The sequence below is a fragment of the Urocitellus parryii genome, chromosome 2 (genome assembly GCF_045843805.1).
Source record: "Urocitellus parryii isolate mUroPar1 chromosome 2, mUroPar1.hap1, whole genome shotgun sequence".
In the NCBI taxonomy this organism is placed as follows: domain Eukaryota; kingdom Metazoa; phylum Chordata; class Mammalia; order Rodentia; family Sciuridae; genus Urocitellus; species Urocitellus parryii.
Window position 1 is genome coordinate 169,179,904 of NC_135532.1, and position 13,937 is coordinate 169,193,840.

Sequence of the window (13,937 nt, forward strand, 5' to 3'; positions counted from 1 at the left end):
TACTGCAAGTGCAAAAAATAATTTTACATTTTTCTTTCACATTAGTCTAGCATCTGAGGATTGCTTTCATTTCTTCAACTATATGCTTGCTCCTCAGATCATCTGGCTTTGTGTTGAATCCATAATAGTTTTACTATATAAATGTATACTCTGACTGCTAGCACTGCCTGGGACTGCTGGGAATCATTTACTCAACAGGGAAAGGAAATAAAACTGTAAGATGTTGGATGTTTTAGGTCTCAGAGCTAAAAATAAAATTAATTAAAAATAAAAGTATGAAATAATTTAAAAATCTAAGAGCACGACTGAGGGAAATTGAAGGAAAAAACAACACAAAAGAAAGGTTGGTGCTACCACAGACAGGGGAAGGGTAACTGTTGGAGGAAAAAACAAAAAGTAAGAAAAGAAGAATGCGGGGCTGGGGATGTGGCTCAAGCGGTAGCGTGCTCGCCTGGCATGCGTGCGGCCCAGGTTCGATCCTCAGCACCACATACAAACAAAGATGTTGTGTCCACCAAAAACTAAAAAATAAATATTAAAAAATTCTCTCTCTCTCTCACTCTCTTTAAAAAAAAAAAAAGAAAAAGAAAATGTGGTATAAAAAAATTTAAAAAAAAAAGAAAGAAAAGAATGCAGATGAAGAAGTTATTTGAGAAGACTAATAAAAGCTTTAAAATAAGCTTTTGAGACGTTAAATGAGGTTATCAGTTCAGGAAAAGGAATGTCCTCTGAGCATTAGCCCCTGAAAAGAAAAATTAACCTAGGTACTGGGGAGCTAACTAGTGTCCTAAGGATTATGCCTAGAAAACTAATTAAAACCTTTTCTCCCAAGAACTGAGAACAATGAGAATAAGGACTCAGCTGGTAAATGAATAAAACCAGACAGAAATTAAGAAAATAAGATTTCTTATACAGGGTGAAGGCTGACTGACTCTACAACTTCAATGTACACATGTGACATTCCTGCCACTGAACTCTGCACAAAACTGAAGTTTCCTGTTGTCCACATAGCTGTCTAAATATGAATATCATGAAGGAAAAATATTAAGTACTGGAACAGTAATACTCTGTTCCTCAAAAGAGAAACTTTCTTAGGTCCTCTCTGTATCCTCAACTGTAAACTATTTTATTGGTGGCAGCCATAATCATAGAGAGCTTCCTCTACAGGGAGTCCAAGGTAATCTGGCTGATTCAGCCCCCAAATCTGTAAAACACTAATCCATCACTCTGGCCATATGAGGACATAGAATTTTTCTTTATTAAGTCTCTGAATAAAGGACTTCAGAGTGCAAAAAAAAAAAAAAAAAAAAAACAGAGTTAATGTTCTAACTCCTCCAAGTTGAACCTACTCCAAAAAGTACTAACTCCCCTCTAAATGTCTAACTTTAATTGTTATCTCTTCCTATTAGCCTTCTCTGAAAGTCTAAGCCACAACTGACATTTCATGTCCATGTTTTCTGTAGCCCTTTCATTCTCCATGTGTGAGCTACAGATAGTCCAGTCAAATTATGTCTTGTCCCCAAAGAAAGGACAGTATTTAATGCTTTTTATTTTACCATTACAAATATTTGTGGTTAGTGAAGATTTTCCATACTGAGAAGCTTTCTAGACTCAGAAAAGACATCTAATACCCAGTACCCATACCTTGGAGAATGACTCTTTTGACTGAGATTCTGGAGGCTGAACAGTTCCTCCTTGTGCCTTCATTTCTTCTATGTGTTTATTCAAAGCAGTTAATTTTGCCTTTGCATGAAGTTTGATTTTTTTAATTTTGTCATCAGCAGTTTTTCTTTCCTCCTGCCAAAAAACAATAATGATAAATGCATGAATTTTTATTCTCCGTAAATATTTATCTAGCACATAACAAAAGTTATTTTACTAGACATCACATTACAATATTAATAAGAAACAAATTCTCTAGATTATTAAGTGAATGGTATATCTGTCCTTTGGCAAATGCTCTATAAGAAAGAACAAATGCAGTAGTACCTGTAGAGCTTCATCCTTCTGCTGCAGTTGAATATCCTTCTGTCTAATACTTTCTTTTAGCTCCACCACCAACTGTTCTGCATAAGCCAGGCGCTCCAAAACATCCTCTTCTGTTCTACTATTAAATTCCATGTCCAATTCCTGAGGTACTTCCTGATGCTTAGGAAAAAGTTGCCAATACATCAGGGAAAAGGTAATAACTTCCAAGCAGGAATCCCTTCATTCCAGGAATTTCATCTTATCCTTTGCCCAACTCATACCCTTTGAAATTCAAGACTCTTTATAACTGAGCCAACAGTACTTACAGCCATTACGATATATTGAGTATTTTATTGACGTACTATTAATCTAATATTACTGCTATGCTTTGGATATTCATATCCCCCCCACCAGCTCCTGTGTTAATGCAGGAATGTTTGGGAATGAAGATTGGATTGTGAGAGCTATAACCTAATCAGTTCAGCCTAGTTTGAGTGGACTAACTGTATGGTAACTTGAGGAGGGGGGGGGCTGGAGGAGGGGATTCACTAGGGGCATGCCCTGGAAGGATTTCTGTACCCTGCAGCCACTTCCCTTTTCTCTTTCTCTGCTTCCTGGATGCCATGAATTAAACAGAGCCCCTCCCACCATACCCTTCTTCTTCCATGGCGTTCTGCCTCACCTTTGTCCAAGAGCAATGGAGTTTGCTCACCATGGCCTAAACCTCTGAAATCATGAATCAAAATAAATTTTCCCCCCTATATACTGTTCTTTTCAAAAAAAATTATTATTTTTTTTAGTTGTAGTTGGATGCCATACCTTTATTTTATTTATTTTTATGTGGTGCTGAGGATCGAACCTAGGGCCTCACACATGTTAAGCAAATGCTCTACTGCTGAGCCACAACCCCAGCACCCCTACATTGTTCTTTTTAGGAATTTTGATCACAGTGATGAAAAGCTGACTAACACTATTACCAAAGAGAACAATAAAGGAAAATAAAGATCATAAACTATAAAGTGGAAGAGCCCATAATTTTAAATTAAGAGGCTTAGTTGAATAAAATTCTCTTAACCACTAGGCATTATTCTTTGTCTTTTCAGAAAACTAATAGACTTCTTTTAGTTCCTTCAGAAAATAAAAATAAAATATAGGAAAAGTGGTAGATAAATTTATACAAGCAAAGAGATAGTCTCAAACCCAAACCTTTTTAATTTGTCATTTAAACATTTTCTATAAAATAGACATACATACCCAAGGAGGAGGAAGCCTTAAAACAATCTGGCACTAAACAGGTCCAGAGAGATAAATGAGAAAGATCTTTCAAATCTCGTCTAGAACTTGTGTTTCTACCCTTGTGGCTCTTAAGCCATAAATTTATAGTACAAGGATCATTTACAGAGTTTTAATATTTTCCTTAATCCTTGTTTCCACTTTGCATAAAGAAAGCTACTCACACACTTCTAAATTATTTTTCTCAGAAGAACATGAAACATGTCTATCATGGTTTAATTTAGAACAGAGCTACTCACAGGGTCTAAGGGAGCCCTCATATTCTGATCAGTGCCATCTCCTGATAATTCATGCAAAACAACATTTGCTAATCCCGATAAACGGCTTAGCATTTCTGTAGAAAAAGGAAAAGAAAACATAATAATCAATAAAATGAACAAGGCTTCACCTATAGTGGTAACCATATCACTAATATGAAAACTATGCAGGTGATATATATAGTAGACACTTTATGCAGCCTGATGATTTCTTCAAAAGGTCATTTGAGTGTGTACAGTATAGTTGCACAGTGGCAATAGCACAGAGATTATAATCACTATAACTAATATCATTTTTAAAAATAAAATACAAGAACACAATCCTTAAATAATAGTATATAATTGTTAAGTACATCTTTTTTTTTTTTATTGGTTGTTCACAACATTACAAAGCTCTTGACATATCATATTTCCTACATTAGACTGAAGTGGGTTATGAACTCCCAATTTTACCCCAAATGTAGATTGCAGAATCACGTTGGTTACACATCCACATTTTTACATAATGCCCTATTAGTAATTGTTGTATTCTGCTACCTTTCCTATCCCCTACTATCCCCCCTCCCCTTCCCTCACATCTTCTCTCTCTACCCCATCTACTGTAATTCATTTCTCTCCTTGTTTTTTTCCCATTCCCCTCACAACCTCTTATATGTAATTTTGTATAGCAGTGAGGGTCTCCCTTCATTTCCATGCAATGTTAAGTACATCTTAAAGGTTATCTTTAATGTCGTTCCTCTCACCACAGTTTCAATTATAAAGATGAATTTCTTAGTCTTCCTTTCTCTGCCAGATTGTAATCCTTCCCTACTTTTTTAAGCCTTGTGATTCATAAATTTTCTTTCCTTTTTATGTGCCCCCATGAACCCCATGCTTTCATTAAACTTTACTGATGAACCATGTAATTTCACTAAAAGTTAAATATAATCATTGTTCAAAATGTATATAGTATTAAATGCACATATTAGAAAAGAAGGAAGAAGTAACCTATGCTTCTATGCTTCTTCTATAGTCAATTAGAAAAAGAATAAATTAAAACCAATACAAGCAGGAAATGAGAAATAAAAACTGAGATTAAAGATTAATAAAACTGAAAATAGTAAAATAGAGGAAACCGATAAAACCAAAAATGTGGTTCTTTGAAAAGATCAACAAAGATGATAAAGTCCTAGACAGTCTGATTAAGAAAAAAAAGACAAATTATTGACATCATAAATGAAAACAAAATACCACTAGTAATTCTAAGATACATTCAAAGAAAATAGCATTCATAAATTCAAAGTAGATGAACTAAGCCAATTCCTTGAAAGACACAAACTACCCAAAATTCAAGAACAGAGAACCTGAACATACATAGTCGGATGTGTATGGGTGCATGTGTGTATAAATAAAATATACAGGGAAATTATAAAAAAAAACACCTGGGGAGCTTGTAAACAGCATATGCAAAACAAAGAAGAAAAAACCTCTTTAAAACTTTATTTAATAGGGTGGCGGTGGTTGTATTATCATTGTTATGTGGAATGTGGGATTCAAGCAAATAGTAATTACAGGCATACTAATTCTATTATAATTTCAGTATGAAAAAAGAAGATAAAGAAGTTCAGAAGAAACTGAAGTCCCAGAATACTGATCTTGACTATAAAATATTAGTACGAACTTATAAGGTGTTTAATCTTTATATTTTCCTAGTTCTGATTAGTTATAAGAATTATAAATAATGATAAAATGAGAAGCAATACCATTACCATTACAAAAAATTGTTTTTTAAATAGGAGGGCTTCTTAGAGAAATGGCTGATTCCTGTTCTAAATTAGGAAATATACAAAATGAGCCTGAAACATCTTGTCACACAAGTTAGCAAGGAAGCATCAAAGATTACTACACTCACATCAAAAAGATCCAGGAGTTAAAAGGCCCAGGTTCCCACTGGCTAAAAGAACAATCTGAATTTATCTAAGAATAAGAAATGCTGAGCTGTGTACATAATTCAGTGGTAGAACACTTCTTGGCATGCACAAAGCCCTGGGTTCAATCCCCAGCACCACCAAATAAATAAATAAAGGAACTCATTTAAAAAAATATGAAGAATTAACAACAGATTGAAATCCACAAAAAAACTTGAAATCTTTTGAGTTTAAATGGGAATAAACTAACTAGTCACCAACTGAACCAATTATCTTCAAAACTAATATAAAAATTTATTTTGCATTTCGTACTTGAACTTTTTGAGGAAGCAAACAGCTGATATGAGGATGCATTTCCTTATAAAACTATTTCATTTAATAAAATAAATAATCTATTTTAATATTCACATACCCTAATGAACTCACAGATTTATACAGCATCAAAAGATTGGCACTAATCTGTAGGAAAGGCAGAGAACAGAGGAATAGGCTGAACTACCCAATTCCTAGACTGTAAAACTCCAGAGGTCAAGACCCCTAAGTTCTTCAACAGATAATTGTAAGGAAAAGACTTAAACAAAATATCAAATTTTAAAAAGGTGACATTTACATTTGGGTAATAAAACTATAAAGAAATCACAAGGAAGTGATTACCTTTGGAAGGGAAGAGAGTGGGAATGGGCACATAGGTCAGTCTATGGGATGATGTTCAAAGTTGTATTTTTACCTGGTGATTATGACAAGAACATTCACCTTAAAGTAACTCATTATTCCATAGGTATTTTGTGGTGTGGCTTTCCATATCTGGGTTTTATTTTTAAATGAGAAGGGTTTTTTAAAGAAAAAATAATTAATAATTAACTATTTGTTAAGCAATTATGTTTAGAAGCATCCATAGGGAGTTTCTTTTGTTTATTTTTGATTTGACATATAATATTTTTTACAACTTATAAGATACACTGTGATGTTTTGATTCATGTATACATTCAGTAATGATTAACTCATAGAATATAGCATATTCATAAGGGAATTTCTAGACTTAACCCGGGCCTTTTTGTTACATGTCCCAAAGTGACTGGATGTTTTCTAGCACCTTCAGTTCAGATTCCCTGACCAATCCCTCTATTCCCTATCACAAACCTTCTGTTCATACCCATACTTTTCTTCTCTAAGTACCCTAGACCCTATTGCTACCACTATTACTTTTAGAACTAAATAGAAAAGTAGTGAAATTTCAGACCGTGTTTCTCAACTATTTTTAAGCCATATCCATTTCAAAGAAATGTAAAACTATCACCTTTGCAAATGTGTGCACACACCCACTCCCCAAGGTGGCAGGCCTTAAAATCAAACCTTATGCATATTACAATTAGAAAATTTGTGACATATCTTGTTTTATGTACTGTCTATTGTGAAATTATGATTTAAATTTTTTCCAATTATGCAGAAATCTATTTTCATATAAAATTAAGATCCTAAGGGCTGGGTTGTGGCTCAGCAGTAGAGCTCTTGCCTAGCAAGTGCAAGGCCCTGGGTTCAATCCTCAGCACCACATAAAAGTAAATAAATAAAGGTATTGTGTCCAACTACAACTAAAAAATAAATATTAAATAAAGATCCTGAATATTTTCTGAACTATAATTTTCCTCCTTTCTCCCCTATACCACTACCATACATGAGATTCTGATTCATCTTTCCTAGGAGGCTGTGTTTTACTGGCATCCTACTGAAAAATCATTACATGCAAAGGATACATTCACATGAAAACAGGATAACAAAAATATTAACGGCAATAATTATTGAGAAATATTTAATTTTATTGCAAAGTAAATAGACTATATATTTTATATCATGCCAATGCTAGGTTTCTGTAAAACACTTGGGTGAATAAAACAATCCCTCAAAGTCCATGTAGGCTGCACCTTCCACAAACTCAGCCACTGTATGTTGAAATGGTACTGAGAATTAAATAAAGCATTATTTTTCTAAAGCCTTCACTGTTTATCAGCAATTACTATTTTTAACATAGTTATCTAATGTGTAAGGTTATGGTAGGAACTATAAAAATAAAAGGAATATCAAGCATGTCCTCAACCACAGAAAACATAATTAAGTTGAAAAAATAAGCAAAATAACTGAAGATAGGATGTATGTACACTGTGTGTACATGCCTATGTGCCACTTGCTGTGGAATTTAAGTCACATTCCCCAGAAACAACACAGAAAATGGTTAGATTTACATTGAGGTCACTTCTCAGACTCATTTCATGAATTTTAAGTTGTACCTCTGTAGTTTTCCTGAATTCATTTTCAAAGTGATTCTCAACCAGGATAAAGAGCTAAGAGGAAGGTAAAGAAGGTAGTGCTATGCAGCTAGAAAAAGCACACTCAATATTATAATTAGACAATTAGAAAACTAAAAACTTTTTTTCATAATTCAAAATTCAAAAAGTCACTATTTATTAAACAAATTTAGAAGTAAATGATAGCAATATCAATACACAGCACTATTCATCAAGCATTTCTCCAATTGCTTTACATATATAACCTATTTTTCCTCATTATTTAACTCATTTTATTCTTATAACGACTCTCATAAGGAGATACTATCATTGTCCCTAATTTTAAAGTGAGTGAACTAAAGCACAGGTAAATTAATTTGCCCAGTCACAGCTCTGCAAAGTTTCTTGGCTAACTGGCTAATAGAGGTACACAAAAGACATTCCATTTTTTGAGTAACCTCAGCACCCAATATTCTTCACCAAGGCTGAAAAACAGGGATAATGGCATGAGGGCACCATGTTTATTCTTTTTCTTCTCTTCTTCTTTTTATTTATTATTGCAGTACTGGGAAATTAAACCCAAGTCCTTGGGCATGCTACACAAACATTCTACCACTGAGCTACATCCCCAGCCCTTTTTATTTTAAGAATAAGGTGATTTTTTTAGCATGTTATATGATTCATAATAATATGGCCCCCAAAATTCCATATTGTTTATACTACTGACAGGATCATACAAGGATACTACACACACACACACACACACACACACACACACACACACACGAAGATGTTCATTAGAGCAGTGTTTGATAGCTAAGGACTGAAAACAATCTAAATCTGTCACCAGGACAGCTGTTTCTACAAGGGAAAGCCATTTGAAATAGAGGTATTTTTATACTTATGCATATTGAAAATGTCTAATACAGGTTAAGTATCCCTTATCCAAAAATGCCTAAGATCAGAAATGTGTCATATTTTGAATGGTTTTGAATTTTGGATTATTTGCATATACATAATTAGATATCTTGTCTATCTCAAGTCTTGTCTATCTCAAGTCTAAACACAATGTTCAGTCTTGGGGATAGAACTCAAGTCTAAACACAATGTTCATTTTTGTCATATATACCTTATAATCAGAGCTTGAAGATAATTTTACACAATATTTTTAATAATTTTGTGCATGAAATGAAAATGCATGGTATAGAGTTTTCCACTTGTGGCATCATGTCCTAGTGCTCACAGTTTCAGATTTTTTATCATTTCTGATTTTCAGATTAGGAATACTCCAACTAAATATGGTACTAAGTGGCAAAAAAAGGATATAGAATAGAATGTGCATTGTGGTTCACATGAAAGGAGGTATATATTATATGTATGCTTCACTATGACCAGAAAATTTCTTATGCATAATCAAGAAATTGTTCTGGTTAGTGGGGAATGAAGAAGAAAATCAATAGAGGTTTGTTTGTTTTACATTATATCCTTTGGTACTGAAGTATACATAAATGATTTTAAAATATCTTAATTAAAATCAGTACGGTAGAGCCTAATCTCTACTTTCTTAAAGGTTCTTGACAATAGACTAGTTACTATGTAATGACTATTGGTGAGATGTGTCCATTCCAAATAATTTATTCCTAATAGTAGTTAACCTAGAGAAATTAATGATTTATTTTATAAACAATGTAATATCAACATCCCCCAATCAATCCATTAACCCAAAGGAGGGAAAAGAGCAGGGGGCTTTAAACATCAAGTAAAAGTTATAGGAAAAGAAGAAAAAGATCTAAAGATAATTATTTTTAGGAAGGGACTCATGGAGGTTCCCCTCACTCTGGAGATCCTCAGGTGCAAACAACCTTGAAAAAACAAGGCATTGGCTCATCTCTCTTAGCAACCCTTTAGCATTAGAAGGATCTTTCGACTGACCGTTTTCCATTTGTATGCAGAGTTCCAATATGATCTTTAAATTGAGTTGGGAGTGTTCTACCATTTTTAAAAAATCATTCTTTTAAATTTATATTTTTGTATGTTTTATAACAGACGTGATATATTTATATTAGCAGTCACATGTTAGCCAAAAGAAGTATACAATATTTTGGGGAAAACACATGCTCAAATTGGTAAGAGCTTGGGCTGGGGTTGTGGCTCAGTGGTAGAGCGCTTGCCTGGTATGTGTGAGGCACTGGGTTCGATCCTCAGCATCACATATAAATAAATAAAATAAAGGTCCATGGACAACTTTAAAAAAAAAAATGGCAAGAGCTCTACCACTGGGCTACACACCAGCCCGCAATTTTTAAGGACTCTTTTAACACTGTATCTATTTCATGACTAAATCCTCCCCTTTTTCCAACAGAGTATTTCCTGGATTTGATCCTTCATAGTCATTCTGACTATCCAATGTTATTAATTTATGGCTTCTGGAAAGGCAGCCAGCAATTCTGTTAAGTTCTCCACTGACATCTTACATAGAACTGTAAACGGGTCCCTTTTACATTCGGACAGCTTCCAACTATCTCCAAAAGTGAAAGCGCTTGTCCAAGATTTTTAAATACCTCTGTCCCATTCTTAAAGTGCTCTCTCCCCATAGACGAACCGGAGCTCTTTAAATAAGTCAGAGAAACATATTCACCAGTTGTCACGGAACTCAACCCTCGCGTTCCTACGTGTGTTACCCACAATAAACATAGTCCACGCAACCAAATCAAGTTCTTTTCCTCCAGAATTCTCTTTTAAGTCCCCTTTCCTCCAACTGCCTGCCACCTGATTCCTGGGGTTTTAGCATTGATAGAATCACAGGGATCCCTTTCGTCTCATCTCTCTAGCAACCCTTTAGCATTAGAAGGATCGTTCGACCGTGTGGCGTTTGTATGCCGAGTTCCAACGTTTCTTTGATCTCCGGCCTTGAGACCAGCCTCCCCTTCGGGACACTAAGTTTGTTTAGGACCAGGATTCGAGGGCCCCCGGCAGGTTCTCTCCAATATAAGTTGTTGCGTACCGAGGCCGACTAAAGCGGGCCGCTCAGGAGAGAGGGCCCGGAGGACAGGACTGATCCGGGAGCCCTTCCCGGTCGCTCCCAAAGGAGAAAGGTCCTGAGAAAGGGGCAGACCGCGAGTACGTGCTGCGAAGCCACGCAGAGCGAAGCCAAAACCCTCGGCGGGGCCCACAGGAATGAGCGCTCCTAGAACTAGGCCTGGTAGGTGAAGGGAGGCGGGTGAAGAGCTGGACCCAGAGTGAATCCGGGAGAGGCGGGGCAGGGAAGGGACTCGACTGTGGCTGCTCCGAAAGTCCCCATGGCCTGTGTGGCAGAGGTGACCGTTACAGCACTCGAGGAGGGGAGGTGTTGGGGAGCGTCACCCACTCACCTAGAAGCGACTGAGATGGGGGGCTCCAGCAGCCCCCCTCCCAATCTAAGCCACGTCAGCTCGGAAACACCATCCACCGACACCTATCACCGCCGCGCCCCACCAGGGACTGAGCCACTCGCTGAAGGGACGGAAAATAAGATTAGGACCTCGACCAATCAGAGCTATCGTCAGAGCGTTACCAGGGAGACCAGGCACGCCTTGTTTGTAACTAAACCCGTCAACAATGACAGCAGCCAATCAACGCTCGGAAACTCCTCCGCTTCCCCAAAGAAACAGCTAATGGACTTTAAGGGCTGGGGGAGGGGCGGGATCAAAGGCGAGCGCGTGTCCCGGAAGAAGATGGGGGAATGGCCGGAAAGGCAGAGAGGGAGGGCTTTCCAGAAAGGTCAGGCGATACCGGTGTGTGGTGAATGTTCCGGTGGCCTCTCGTTCGTCTGACCAGACTAAGGCTGAGGTTTCTTTGGAGAATTTGGACTGAGATTACCAGCTGCAGTCAGATTGTTGAATGAGCAAGGAAAAGGGAGTCGGGATATGGGTTTTGCTGGAGTCATAAAATAGTAAAGTCGGAAAGTTGGTGTGACCTTTTCACTTTGCAATGAAAAATAAGAACTAGAGAAGTGACATACATACCCAAAGACAAACGGCTACCAGGACCTGGCGTTAATATGAAAGAAGACTGGCGACATCTCTAAGGGCATAAGTGTGAGAAGTGAAGAATAGTGAATAGTATGAAGGTGCCTCTTAGTAAGTGGCGCTTCAGCAGTTCTTTAAACAAACAGTGATATTTGAGGGTTCAGACTCTGGAGTGTGAATTAATGAAGAGCTCCAGCCAGAGACTGGAATCACTCAGGCTCTGTTTTGGGCTCCTTGGTAAAACGGTTAGGGAGACCAGCCAGATCCCACTGATCTGTCATTTTAGGCACTTTGTTCATAGTCAGAAAATATTAGTTTGAATCTACTGAATTTTACTGTGTATCAGATATTTAGCTCATTTTATGTGTATCCTCATCCCTTTGAGGTTCAAACATCAGTCCACTAAGTCCTTTCCTTGGCCACCCATCTAAAATTGTAGTCCACTATAGTGATATAACTTTTTGAGGGGGGTGGCTGCTTTTTTTCCACCAAGCATTTTATCTAATGTACTATCTATTAATCTTACTTTCTCCTCACTAGATGGTTAGTTCCAAGAAAATGGATTTTTGTCTCTTTTTTGATCTCAGCTGTATCTCCAGGTCCCAGAATAATAGAGGCAAGACACTCAGTAAAGTATACATGATTATTCTCATTTTAGACATGATACAATAAAACTTCAAAAGGTTAAGTAATTTGCACAGGATCATATAGTGAGGGACAGAACTAGAATTTGAAGTAGTTACTCAATGCCAGAACACTGGAGCACTTCTATTAATACATTATATTCTCAAATTCCTGATTGTATGGACCTAGCAAAGTCCTGTCCTGGATGGGTTCAACCTCCTTTGGGGTACAGAATGCTACTGGGACATCAGACCATGTCAGTAGCATCAGTAGCATCAGTGTCATGACCACTAGTCATCACAACTTCACTTCATATCCTCAGGACACTGCCAAATCCTTGGTGTGTCTTCTATTCCTCTCCCACTTCTCACAGCAGTTAATTGAAATTTTGACATCCTTGTCAATCTTCAACCCCTTATGTACTCCTCACATTCCCAAAAGATGAACTTTCTTCTACCTAGAAAACAAAGCCATTGCATAAAAGTCCTTTTAACGGCTCCCTTACACAAACATTACCTTTCTGTTTATTTACTTGATTCCACATTTAGCTTCAGAATCGATCTTTCAGTTTTAAAAGAATGAAACTTCCTCACAGGAGAAGAGAATAGAAAAATGTGTCTGTTAGGTCTTCTTAGGGCCCTGTCTTTTATTCTTTGGTGAGCACAGGTCACTCAGAATTACAGTAGACTCTGGTGAATGGAGGAAGATGGGATGGAAAGGTTAAAGAGCTGAGCTTTTTTCGAGGAGCACTGAATGGATTGGAAATAATAAATAATGAAATTTAACCAAAGACTCTGAGATTGAGATGACAAAAGGCAATAGGAGTTAATCCTGAGAAAATAAGAGTGTAAAAAAGAGTAAAGGCATATGGAGCAGCATGTGCACAGACTGACTAAGAAACTTGATATGAGTGAGCTGATATATAAAGAGCAGGTCATAAAATGGCATGTACAATTTTATGCTACGTGTTTTTATATTAGTCTGAAATTACAAAATTCTGCAATCATTTATGTGTTCCTTAGAGAGTGACCATTCCCCTAATTTGAAGTGCATTTGGGCTCTTAGTGTCAATAGTCGTGTGCTACATCTTGGATCTGGAATGTCCCCCAAAGGCCCATGTTTTAAAGGAAGTTGCAGAAACATCAGGAGGTAGGGTCTGGTGGGAAGTCTTCAGGTCATTAGGGTTATACCTTGAAGAGGAAAGTGGGGACATCCTCTCCACTTCCTTTTCTTCTTTTCTGAGTTCCATGAGATGAGTGACTTTGCTCTGTCACATCTCCCCATAATGTGCTTTCTCCCAGCAGCCCAGAAGCAATGAGGCCAACACACCATAATCTGAAACTTAAAAAAAGTGAGCTGAAATAAACCTTTCCCCTTTATAAGTTTATCTAAGATATTTGTTTAGTGATGAAAAGCCAATTAACACACTCTGCCATGGAACCACTTGATTTCCAACCTTGGCTTTGCTCCTCTTTGTCTTCATAAGGCCCTGTCAGGTTCCCTGGAAAAGCAAATACCTGTCCTTTGGAAGTCTATTTTAGTATGGGATGCTATAACAAATACCACAGTCTACATGGGTTATAAACAGCAAAATTTATT

General features: G+C 36.9%; 1 protein-coding gene across 4 annotated transcripts in view; it reads right to left on the reverse strand.

Annotated features, from left to right (window-relative positions):
- The window catches only part of Golgb1 (golgin B1), a 68,347-nt gene extending 57,185 nt beyond the window's left edge, over positions 1 to 11,162 (reverse strand). For 2 of the 4 annotated variants that reach the window (XM_077795348.1, XM_077795346.1), the window contains exons 1-4: positions 11,079 to 11,162; positions 3,501 to 3,595; positions 1,990 to 2,142; positions 1,645 to 1,797 (exon numbers count right to left, since the gene is read on the reverse strand). In XM_077795348.1, coding sequence (XP_077651474.1) covers positions 1,645 to 1,797; positions 1,990 to 2,142; positions 3,501 to 3,593 — 399 coding nt within the window. In that variant the 5' untranslated portion in view covers positions 3,594 to 3,595; positions 11,079 to 11,162. Of the gene's footprint in view, positions 1 to 1,644; positions 1,798 to 1,989; positions 2,149 to 3,500; positions 3,596 to 11,078 lie in introns of all 4 variants that reach the window. The other 2 variants (XM_077795347.1, XM_026393987.2) reach the window with 1 other exon arrangement.
- Between the last annotated feature and the right edge of the window lie 2,775 nt (positions 11,163 to 13,937).